Here is a 12,203-nt window from a genome sequence, read left to right as displayed (position 1 = left end):
TATATATATATATATATATATATATATATATATATATATAGAAGCGCGGACAATGTCATTACAAGTGATAAATGTAAAAAAGTGGAAACTAAATGAATTGTCGTGGTTGTTTTGTGATAAAACGGATGATTTAGTGAAAAATCTAAAACCACAAACGCTTATTAGTATTCGAAAAGCTGCAGATTGCAGGAAAGATGATATCAGTGAGAAAAAATTCATTTATTAAAAATAAAATAAACTAAAATATTGTAAGAAAGTATACGATAGACATTGAAAAATACTTAGACAACCGAGAAGAAAGCCACACCATAACTGTAGAAAAAACCGGGAAAAAATTGAACAAGTAGTAAAAACTGCCACGAAAAAAAATGACAAAAAAGAAAAAGATGGCTAGATGATGAATGTGACAGTGTAATACAACAAAAAAAGAAACTGTTGCAGAAAAGAGATGAAAAAAGCATAAGTGAATATAAAAATCAAAGAAAGAAAGCGACGAAACCTTGTAGGATGGAAAATAGAGAATACAATAGAGACCAAATAAAAACTAGGAGAAGAATATCAAAGAAAGGAAATTAAAAAGTGTTACATAGATGTTAAACACATAAGAAAACAAAACAAGAGTACTACCACATATATAAAAGACAAAGAAGGAAACTTTGTAGGTGACGAAGAAAAAAAAATATTTAATGTTGAAAATGACAGAAACGAAAATGCACTCGAAGAAATAGCAAATGAAGGAAACCTTGAAAATCAACTTTATCAGCATTATCGAACAGAGAAGTTGAAGAAGTGATAAATGAAAAACAATAAAAATCTGGGATTTAATGTTGTGACAAAAGAACAAATTAAACATAGTTGTGCACAGCTTGAAGAAGAAATTTTAAATTTACTTTTTCAGATTTGGAAAACCGAGAAAATTTCATAAGCATGAAGAAAATCCATTATATCCCCCATTTACAAGAAGAGAGTCAAAACATGCGAAAATTATGGAAGAATGGCCTTGTTAGATGTCACACACAAAAAATTCGCATCAATTTTGAAAAGAAGATTGGAAATACACGCAGAATTGTTAGGAGAGTACCAAGGAGGGTTTAGAAAAGACAGAGGAACATCCGACTAAATTTTTATGATAAAACAGCTGATTACTGGCTGTTATGAATATAAAATACCAACACAGATCCTTTTTGTTGTTTCCAAAAGAGCTTATGATAGTGTGAACAGAAAAAAGTTAATCCAAATATTACGAGAATTAGAAAGCTAATCCAACTAGTAAAGATGACATTCGAGGACATAACCAATTTTATAAAAATTAATAGCAAGAAAAGTAAACCTGAAAAAACTTGTAGACAATGTTTACTAAATATACGAGAAAATAAAGATGCACTGTTAAGAAAATTTGCGATTCGTACTTAAAAGTAAAAAGTTATCTGATCCTATTGAAAAAATATAATTTATTAGAGAAAGAAAACAAAAGTACTTCTAATCCAAGTCCAAAAAATCAATCATAATTACTCAATGGCAATCCCAAAAAACTGAGGCAAGAGTTTTTCCAGCAGATTTTTGGACACGAAACTTCTTAGGTCTTGGAGAACCAGAGTGTCACCATTCCATCGATTGTTGCTTTGTTTCTGGATCGTAGAAATGTACCCAAGTCTCATCCATAATAACAATTCGGTTTAAGAAGTCTACATCGTTTTCAAATCGAGCACAGATCGAACGCAAGACTTCTACCCTTGCACGATTTTTGTCAGTATCCAAACATTTGGGGATTTCATTTTGCAGCAATTTTTCTCATGTTCAAATTGACGTGAACTATATGATGAACGCATTCGTATGAAATATTCAGTGCTTCAGATATCCGTTTTAGCCCAATTCAACGGTCTGATAGAATCATGTCATGAACTGCATCGATATTTTCGAAACTGGCCTTCACGATCGGTCATCATCTTCAATTTATTGCGTAACTCTGTTTCACTTTTTTGACGTCAAACTTTACACTTACACTTCTACTAAGTTATTGATATTTGCCGATGGTAACGCAATATTTTGTTTATGCATGGAACTGGTACCTTTTTAACGCTGAAGGAAATCACAGGAAATCCCCAAAATCAGAACTTGTCCTTGACATTGAAAACAATCATAAGTGTGGTACTAAAACGCGGCAGGATATTTTAAATCTACCGATGCAAAAATTTACATCGTTGATAAAATTAATGGACGGATTCGGTGGCGGTAACCCTCAGATTGCTTCCTAAGGTCCCAGGAACGCATGTACCAAGTGGCACTTAATAATCATTAAGTGCAAGGTTGATTCGGATTTTGCTCCTTAACGTCTGGTTTGGAAACAGTTCGCAGATTCTCTGTGAGAACATATCTGCAATTTAGCAAGTAAAAGTTAATAATATGATGTTTCTAATAATATATTCTCAAGTTCTACATCTTCAGCAGCTAATTCTATTAACTTTGTGTTGTTTGAATCAACAATATCCTTTAAATCGACTTCAGTATTTCTCAATAATATTTTTAATATGTCTATATACCTTTTGTTGAGTGCTAAATGTACCGGCGTTTCGGCATGTACATTTAAAACTTTGATCAAATGTTTTTCTCTTATCAAAAAATTTACTAATTCCAAATTGTTTTTGTCAACAGCGAAGTGTAATAACGTATTTCCTTTATTATCGGTAACATCGTCAACGTTAAAATCAGGTGTGGCAAATAATAAACGCTGTAATATTTCTTCCAATTTTAATTTAAACGCTATATGAATAGGTGTATCGTTATCCAAATTTCTAATATCACTTTCAAGTCCCTTTTTCAACAAAATATCCGTAATATCAATATCATTATCTTCAACAGCAAAGTGTAATAATGTATTACCTTCTTCATCTACCGTACTTGCAAAATCTATTTCATCTTGTTGCAATAATCTTTTAATAATACTCTTAAATTTATGTTTAAACGCGATTTGTAAAGGAGTTTCGTCTTTCAAATTCCGCACGTTAACATCGTGTCCTTTTTTCAATAATAAATCTACACGTTTCAGATCATGTTGCAAGACTGCCCAATGCAACAACGATTCGTTATCATAGCCAGGTGGGCAATGAAAATCGACGTGATCCTTTTGCAGTAAAAGTCTACACATATCCCTTGAGTTATTCATACACGCAAAATATAACGGGGTTATTTCAAAAGAATTTCTTAAATTTATATCATGTCCGCATCGTATAAGTAAATCTCCTACTTCGGTATCATTAGTTTCCGAAACTAAATGCAACAACGTGTTTCCAACATCATCATTCACTACGATTGTTCCTTCATTTTGTAACAATAACAACGACATGTCATTATATCGTCGAATCATTATATCGCGCGAAATCGAAAATACCATCGATGATTTCATATAGTTGATAGTTTTAACTAATAGTAACGCAATTTCAGCATTCAAAGTTCGATTATTATCTTCATGATTGAACAGAAAATTTGTCATTTCTTTTCTTTTATGTTTAACTGCATAATAAAAAGGTGTTTCGTTTTTTTCGTTTCTGGTATCTATTTTATGGCCGTGTTCAATGAGTAGTGCTGCAGTTTCAACATCGTCTTGAGTTACAGCAGTATGTAAAAGTGTATTACCTAAAACAAGATAATGAATTCCGTGTTTTTTCTCGAGAAGTAATTTGGTTATATTTTTAAATTTTCTAGCTACGCTCCAGTAAAGAGGAGTTTCGTTATTTGAATTGGTAACATTAACTTCGTGACCTCTTTCAATTAATAACAAAGCCAAATCTATATCATTTGCTTTTACAGCTAAATGCAGTAATGTATTTTGATTAGTATCTTTTGTTTCAATGTTATGTCCTTTGTCGAGAAGAAATTTCGTCATACGCTTCGCTCTACATTGAATAGAATTATATAACGGCGATTCTTTTCTTAAATTTTCCACATTCACGTAATGACCTTTTTCGAGTAATAAATCAGCTATTTCAATGTCATCCTCTTTAGCTGCATAGTGTAAGTACGAATTTCCATCTATATCTTTGCAATTAACATCAATTTCTTCACCTAATAAAAATTTCGACATACTTTTTGATTTCTCTTTTATTGCGATATGTAGAGGTGTTTGTTTTTTTGAATTAACGGCGTTTACTGATAACCCTTTGGCAGTTAATAAAGCGGCAAGGTCGAGGTTATTTTTTTCAGCGGCTAAATGTAACAAAGTATTTCCGTTTTGTAATATAACATGTGGATTCACACCGTTACTCAACAGAAATACCAATAACTTGTAATTGAATTTTTGTATCAATAAATGAACAAGAGTTTCGCCACGATTGTTTATTACATTAACTTCATATCGTTTAAAAATTAGTAAAGATGTAGTTTCGACATCATTTTTCCTTACAGCATAATGTAATAACGTGTTACCTTCTCTATCTACAACATTATTATTTTCAACGCCGCTCAACAAGCGTTTCGTCGATTCCGTTGAACCACTATCGATAGATACGTGCAGTGGTGATTCTCCTTTCGCATTTATGATATCTAAATTGTGATTTTTATCTAATAATATTTTAATAACGTCAATTGCGTTTAATTTACAAGCATAATGTAGTAAAATATTGCCACTTTTATCTTCTATATCTATCCTATGCCCGTGATCTAATAATAATTTTATAATATTAATTGCACTATTTCTTTCAATCTTACTAGCCATCAGTCGATGAAGAGGGGTTTCACCGTTCAAATTCTCAACGTTTATTGGATGATTTTTCTCAACCAATACAACAGCAGCTTCAAAATTACCTTCGAATGCGGCGCAATGTAGTAACGTATTACCATCTTTATCTGTATCTCTGATATCAGCATCTGCTTCAATTAAGAAATCAAACATTCCCTTAGATTTATTTTTAACCGCGAGAAACAACGGGGTATACCCATCTGAGTCTTTTTGATTTAGTTGTTGCTTCGGTAATAAATCTGCTATTTGGAAAGCGTTATTTTCGGCAGCGTAATGTAATAGGTCTACTTCGAGATCATCGGTTCCGGTAATTAAAGAAGCTATAATATTTCTGTATTTATTAGCAATAGCTATATGTAAAGGAGTTAGACCTTTTGCGTTTCGTATATTCACCAAATGCCCTTTTCGTTTTAATAAAACTACAATATCGACGTCGTTATAGAGCACAGCTTCGTGTAACAGTGTATTCTCACTGGCTGTATATTTTCGATTTATATCGAGGTTAATATCGACTGCTAGTAGATATTCTATAACATCTTTGGAATTGCTGTAAATAGCTACGTAAAGAGGAGTTTCGCCGAATATATTCAATTCATGTTTCAATTCTATCAGTAATCTCGATATTTCAACTTCATTCGTTTTAGCAGCGATATGTAGTAAGGTATTTTTTTCACAATCCTCATCAAATATACTATGATCGTTTTGGATTAAAAATTTTGACATATCTTTACATTTATAGTATATAGAGAAATATAACGGTGTATGACCACGTACGTTTCTCACATTAACTTTGTGTCCTTTTTCTATTAATAAACCGGCTATTTCAATATTATTGTTCATAGCTGCGTGGTGTAGTAAAGTGTTTCCATCCAGATCTCGTATATTAACTCTGTGTCCGTTATCTAACAAATAAATCGCTATATCTTTATGTTTATTAACTATCGCGAAATATAATGGAGTTTTATTGGAAGCATTGATTACATTTAAATCATATCCACGTTCTTTATATAACTTTGCTAGATATACGTCATTCATTTTTGCAGCAAAATGTATCACTGTGTTCGATTGCTCGTCAAAAATATCCATACTATGTCCATTTTCTATCAATAATAAACATAATTTATTATTTTTACAAGCTATGGCTAAATGTAAAGGAGTTTCTTGTCGATTATTCTTCCTATCAATTACGTGTCCTTGTTCAATTAATGCTTTGGCAGTTTCCAAATCACCCTTTTTTACAGCTGCATGTAACAATGTATCGCCGTTTATATCTCTCGATGTATTATAATATTTTCCAGTCATCAAAAATTGTATCATTTCTTTATGTCCTGATATAATTGCAACTTGTAACGGTGTTTGTTGATTCAAGTTCGTCACGTTAATATCTTGTTTAGCGTTAACTAAAATAATCGCCAAATCTAAGTCGTTTAATTTAGCTGCGATATGTAATAAACTGTTACCATCTTCAAATTTAACATTAGTGTCATCTAACAATAATTTTATCATGTCTTTGCTTCTGCGACTCACTGCGAAATGAATAGGTAATTGTCCGGTATTATTTTTTACATCAACATCGTGTCCTTTAGATAGAAGTTTTTCAGCTGTTTTAAAATGATTAAATTTTGCTGCGTAATGTAATAATGTATTACCCTCGATATCTTTGATATCGTTAATATTTTCATATTTCTCAAGCAAATATTCAATCATATCTTCTTTTCTGTTAGCGATGGCGTAATGTAAAGGAGATTGTTCACGCATATTTTTCACATCAACTTTATGATTTGCTTTAATTAGTTCATCAGCTATGCTGCAGTCGCCAACTTTAGCAGCGAAATGTAACGGAGTGTCGTTTTGTTTATCTTTTACAATAATATAACATTTATTATACATTAATAATCTAAATATTTCTTTAGATTTATAAATAATTGTTTGATGTAACGGTGTTTCTCCTCGCAAATTTTTCATATTTAAATCAATGTTTTTGTTAATAAGGTACGTGGCGAGGTTAACGTTATTCATTCTTGCAGCATAGTGAAGTAAAGAATCTTCATTAATATCTTTGATTAATATATCATTGTTGATACTTAATAAAAAATCCATAATTTCTTGACAATTATTATCAATTGCAAGATGTAGAGGAATACTTCCTTTTAAATTTTTTTCGTTGATACAGTGTCCTTTTTCTATTAAAAGTTTAGCGAATTCTGTAGCATTATAACTTGCTGCGAAGTGAAGAAAAGTATTGTCGTTCATAATAGGATATAACAATTCTTTAGGATATCTGTATTTTTTTATAACCAAAGTTAGGATATTGAAACATCCTCGAGCTGCCAGTACTTCAAGCTCTGTTTGTTTACTTAACTCAAGTGTCAAAGCGAACGACTCAAATATGTTTTCTTCAACTTTTTCTAGATTCAGTAAGTGTTCCATAAACAATACAATAATTTGTCTTTTATCAAACTTTAAAAAAACGTCATTGATTAAAAACTCGATGAAATCCGTAGATAAATTGTTATTTTCTATTAATTTAACAAAATATTTTGCTACGAAATATTCTGCAAATGTTTGATGAACAAATTGAACCTTTCCTTCTATGTACATAACGATACCCATGTCGAATAATGAATTTACGTCTGTTAATGGCGTTGTAGCTATTTCAAAGTGTTTATAGTATTTCTTATCAAATAATAATTTTAACGCTTCCACTGTATGCATTTCTAGTGAGTTATTAAACGTTTCTGTGTATAATTTGACAGTCCTGGCATTACCTTTCGCGTTTCCTTGTTGGTTGAAGTAGACCTGTCGTTTTCTATTAATAAACATATCAAATAACTTTGATATGTTCATCTTTTTCGGAAAAGACATTTCGCCACTTTCCAAATACTCTTTACACCCAAGCCATTGATTATTTTCGTCGTTGTAACCCTCAATGAAGATTTCTGCGATCATTTTCGTTTGAAGAGGGATCCCTACGAAACTTTTAGTACGATTAAAGCCGACGCTGTGTTCTAAGCTTTTAAATAAATGTTGTGAATACATTTTCGCTTTGTCTAATTTGTCTAATTTCAATTTAAATTTCCAGTAATTCAAAACAAAAGTTTGGCTATCCTCGTGAGAAAAGGGATCGACTTCACAAATAACCGGATTGGTAGCGTCAACAATATCTTTTAAAACGTGTGGTCTAGATGCCATTACTATTCTTTTTATATTGCCGCTACTCGAAATATTGACCAAAGTTTTTAAGACTATGTCCGTATATTCAGGAGCTATCTCATCTATTGAATCTATTAGTATAATCACTTTATCGGGAAGTTTGAAGATATTTTGATAAGTGGAATCAATTTTTGGAAATAGTTCTTTTGCATCTACGAATTCCCAATTTTCTTCCTTGGCTTCTAATAGGATTTCGGTACAATCTCTTAAATTGAGTTTTATCACCCAGTAGGGTGTTTTTCGAAATATGCATTCCATATTGGACAGTAAGGTGCTTTTACCAATACCGGGAACGTCAGATAAAAGTATGAATTTACTTGTTGTTTGATTTTCTACGCTGTTTAAAATTAATCGACAAAAATCGGTTTCGGATAATGAGTTTCTACCGAATAATGGATATTTACCGGTATTTGGTTTTCCATTAAAATGAATATTCCGTTTTATATAGAATCTTTTCAATTGCTTTACGTACGTCGTGCAGTTTTCATTTTTTTCGTTAACAGTAATATTCTTTTCCGAAATGAATTTTAATAGTATCGTTTCATCCATTTTATCTTGTTCCGATCCGTAAATTTCGTTTATTGATAAATATTCATCTTGAAACTTGATTTTTTTTGCTAGTATTTTTGATTGACTTTCCGCAGAAAGATCGGAAAATTTTAAAACGTAATTTATAATATTTTCGGTTGGGATTTTTTGTGCAAATTTGTTATTTTCGACTGTAAGTAACATAATTTTTTTATCTTTATTTTCTTTTACAATTTTTATTGCTGTATCTATTTCTAATTTCTCCGCAGATTTGTCAAATACTGGTACAACTATTGACGTATATCTATCTAGTTTAAAAGTCTCTATTAGTTGATTCTGTATATATAAATCATCTTCAGGATTCAAAAAAAATGTATCGTTTTCAGATGTACATTGTAATATTTTCATTAAAGCAGTCTTGTAAAATGTTTTGTTTTTGATAAATATTTTTGTACACCCTTTGATTTGATTATCTTTTGGTTCTTTAAACGAAATGAGCAATTCATTTTTGACTGTCATTATGTAATACTGACTTCGCATATTACAAAAGTAACCCACGGCTTTTTTTTCATTCAGATAAATTCCTTTAGAACTTTGAAACCAAAGCTTAATTTCTTCACATAGAAAATTAATAGCAAATTTGTCCGTTATAAAATTATTAAAAATCTTTATTCCTCTCAATTTTTTTCTTATATTGTCATCAAGAACTGACACATCCATCAAAATGATTTGAAATTTTATAAGAAATTCGTTAATTTTATCTTCGTCTACATTAATTCTATTAGTAGCTTGAATGAAACTTTTCACTTCTTCTAAATGATTAATATCGAAACAAACACAGATTATTTCTCCATCAATTTGACCAAAGATATGATTTTCAGGAATATTCTTTTGAATAAAAAAATTTCTATTCGTGTTAGCAACAATAGTATTTGTTGTTTCCAAAAATTTTTTTCTTATTTCACTGTTGAAATCCTTGTTTAACTTTTTGAGATCAATACCCATATTAGTACATAAAATAACGGCACTTGCATTATCACTATTTTTAATTTTAGGAAAAGAATTCATATATTTGTAGATATTGAAGCCGCCTGAATTTTTCTCTTCATCTTGATTTTCCTCACTTGTACTATTTAACACTGGAGTTTCCTAAAAATAATGAAAAATAAATCAATGCTGTTTACAAGGGGTTAGTAATAATTAACGATACTGATGCTATGATAGTACATATTAAAAAAATAGTTGAAAAATTAATGGTCCGATTATCACGCATGCTGACAATTGTAGCAGCTACCAGTATTATTATAAAGACGTATGAGCCGAGGTTTGAGGCTTAGGACATCATTTTGGAATAACATTGTCTTCAAAGATTTGAGCGCCTCTTAAACCTTATGTTAGTGACGAATCAAACACCTTTATTATAGTGACGAGGTGTCCAGGTACCTCCGTGCTACTTATAACATGGAGATGGCGTCTTAGATGGCAGTGTCCGGTTGAAAGTCCGATCACTAGTCAGATGTCACCCCTGTTTTTAGTTGGAGCAGTTGCTTAGTGTGAGACGCATATGGTCCATCTGTATATGGCTTCGCTTGTCTCATGCCAGATGACTCTATCCATCTTTGCCAAGCCCGCCTTGCGGGTAGACCTTTGAGAGCTACACCAAGGATGGGTTCTTTGTTGTTGTTGTCCGAGTGACCGGGCATCTAAACGAGCTGGATCTTGCAGCCATCAGTCACCAGGTTCTGTATAACTCTCTTGCACTCCAGCACTAGCCTGAAGCACACCTTTTTAGCCGTTATGGCTTGTATGTCTGAGCAGATTGAGAATATGTTCCTGTGGAATCGGTTGAATATCGCGCGTCCACATTCCATCACAGCGAATACATCAGCAGCGTATTCCCCACTAATTTTGGAGTGTCTTCCACATAAGCCTGCTTCGGCTAGGCCATTCCTCCTGCAGCCGTCTATGTACCAGGGGTACCAGCATGGAAGAGAAATTTGACGACTGGAATCCGAATCTAAATATTACATTTTGAGTATTAGGTTTGGTTTACGATCTATATAAACTTCAAATAATCTATACTGGTTTAATGTCAGTGAAATATTGAACCGTTTTAGGCAGCTTGGGATCAGAATATCTACTTTCCTTCTTTGTAATAAACGTAATATAAAGGACGTATTCCTTTTTTAATGCTACGTAACGATATCCTATTGATTTTTTCTTCAATTATCAACACATTTAACAACTACAGATACTCACCGCATCTGTCGACTCTTGGTTATTATTTTCTATAGGAAAAAGTTCGTTCCAAGTAAGTTTCTTTGCTTTGTTGACTTTGTGCTTTGCTTGAATGAGGAATCTACTTTGTTCTGTTTCAAAAACGACATCATCGAATTTTCCTGTCGTTTTGTTTTCAGTGGACAGTAAAAATGTTTCGTCACATCCTTTAAGAAGACAATATACTAATAGTTTAATTTGGAAATCCGTCCCTTGGGAACCACCTCCTCCACTTAATTTGGGGTATTTGTTAGGGTCATCATTTTGCCTAGAAACACTTCAAATAGATAACAAACTGATGTTTGTGGTAAATATTTTATAAAACGCCTCAATCATTAAACACCAGGAGGGTTATTTATTGTCATAAAGATAAAATATATAAAATAAAATATACATATTTGAAACCATAGTGGTATAATTCTTAAGAAAAAATGGCAAGCATAAAAGCAATGTTTGTGGGTGTTAGAATACTGCAAATTAAAAGAATAACTCGTAAAGATAAATATACTTAGCTCCACATTAACAGAACGGTCTATAAAATGAGAGTTGTAGTGCATTTAGTGGATGCAAAAAATACCGAATGCGAAATATCAACTGGATATATGTAAAACAGCCACTCCTTATTGATAATATTGAATTATGATGTTTTGATAAACGTTTTCTTATCTGTTATCAGGGAAATTTTTATATAAATAGTTTTTTTAGAACAATTTTGACGATTTTGTTTTTATTTTATTTTCCGTTGACCATAATAGAAAATTGTTTTTTTTTTCGTTTTTTGTTATAATAGAAATCTTTAGGAGCTATTTTAAGTTAATGCTTTCTTATAGAGATGGCGCTTGATTTGTAGAAATAGTAGTTTAATGTTCTATGTACATAGTTTTTGTTTTTGTAGTTGATTATTATTGAGAAAAGTAAGGTTAAGTTAATATATAGTTTTACCGGGTTTTTAGCACATGGTTGGTTTTATAAGATATAAGTGATAGATGATGTATATATATGAAGATGTAAATAAAATGTATATAAAAAACCTAGATTGATTTTAATCAACACTGCTGTGTAACAAATAACAACATTTTTGTTTTCTTATATATTTCCCACTTGAATAAATATTTATTTTCGAAAATTGATTGAGTATAGCTAATTTCTATCCCAAAGAAAGTTATGTGGGTACTCTTAGGCGACCTTACCCTAGCTGTTTCCTAGAAGATGATCTAGTTATTTCTGTAATAATAATTTACTTTTTATACGTACGTGACCTTTTTTTCTTTAATTTTCCCGTCATTTCTTTTACACTTATTATTGGTGCTCATTTACAAATTATAAATTTTCCTTTTATAACGAAGAGCCCCAACAAACAGTAATAGTTATCAATTTTTCAATGAATTCAAAAATACCGAATGCGAAATATCAACTGGATATATGTAAAACAGCCACTCCTTTTTGATAA

At 31.5% G+C, this 12,203-nt stretch overlaps 1 protein-coding gene across 1 annotated transcript; it reads right to left on the bottom strand.

Moving 5' to 3' along the window:
- Positions 1 to 21: 21 nt before the first annotated feature.
- LOC130449271 (uncharacterized) lies at positions 22 to 12,196 on the bottom strand. The gene is made up of 3 exons (XM_056786985.1): positions 12,008 to 12,196; positions 10,736 to 11,021; positions 22 to 9,625 (listed from the first exon to the last, which is right to left on the bottom strand). The coding sequence occupies exons 1-3, from the start codon at positions 12,064 to 12,066 to the stop codon at positions 2,396 to 2,398; spliced, it is 7,575 nt and encodes a 2,524-aa protein (XP_056642963.1). The 5' UTR covers positions 12,067 to 12,196; the 3' UTR covers positions 22 to 2,395.
- Positions 12,197 to 12,203: the final 7 nt, after the last annotated feature.

The sequence above is a fragment of the Diorhabda sublineata genome, chromosome 10 (assembly GCF_026230105.1).
Source record: "Diorhabda sublineata isolate icDioSubl1.1 chromosome 10, icDioSubl1.1, whole genome shotgun sequence".
Taxonomy (NCBI): Eukaryota; Metazoa; Arthropoda; class Insecta; order Coleoptera; family Chrysomelidae; genus Diorhabda; species Diorhabda sublineata.
The sequence above is the reverse complement of the archived record's forward strand: the minus strand, read 5'-3'. Positions and strand labels throughout refer to the sequence as shown.

Bases quoted from the DNA above. Each gene is read 5' to 3' on its own strand.
- LOC130449271 (XM_056786985.1), bottom strand. From the start codon at position 12,066: ATGAGCACCAATAATAAGTGTAAAAGAAATGACGGGAAAATTAAAGAA. The intron at 11,022-12,007 runs GTACGTATAAAA...AAGTGTTTCTAG, and splicing joins ATTAAAGAAAAAAAGGTCAC to GCAAAATGATGACCCTAACA. The intron at 9,626-10,735 runs GTGAGTATCTGT...CATTATTTTTAG, and splicing joins ACCAAGAGTCGACAGATGCG to GAAACTCCAGTGTTAAATAG.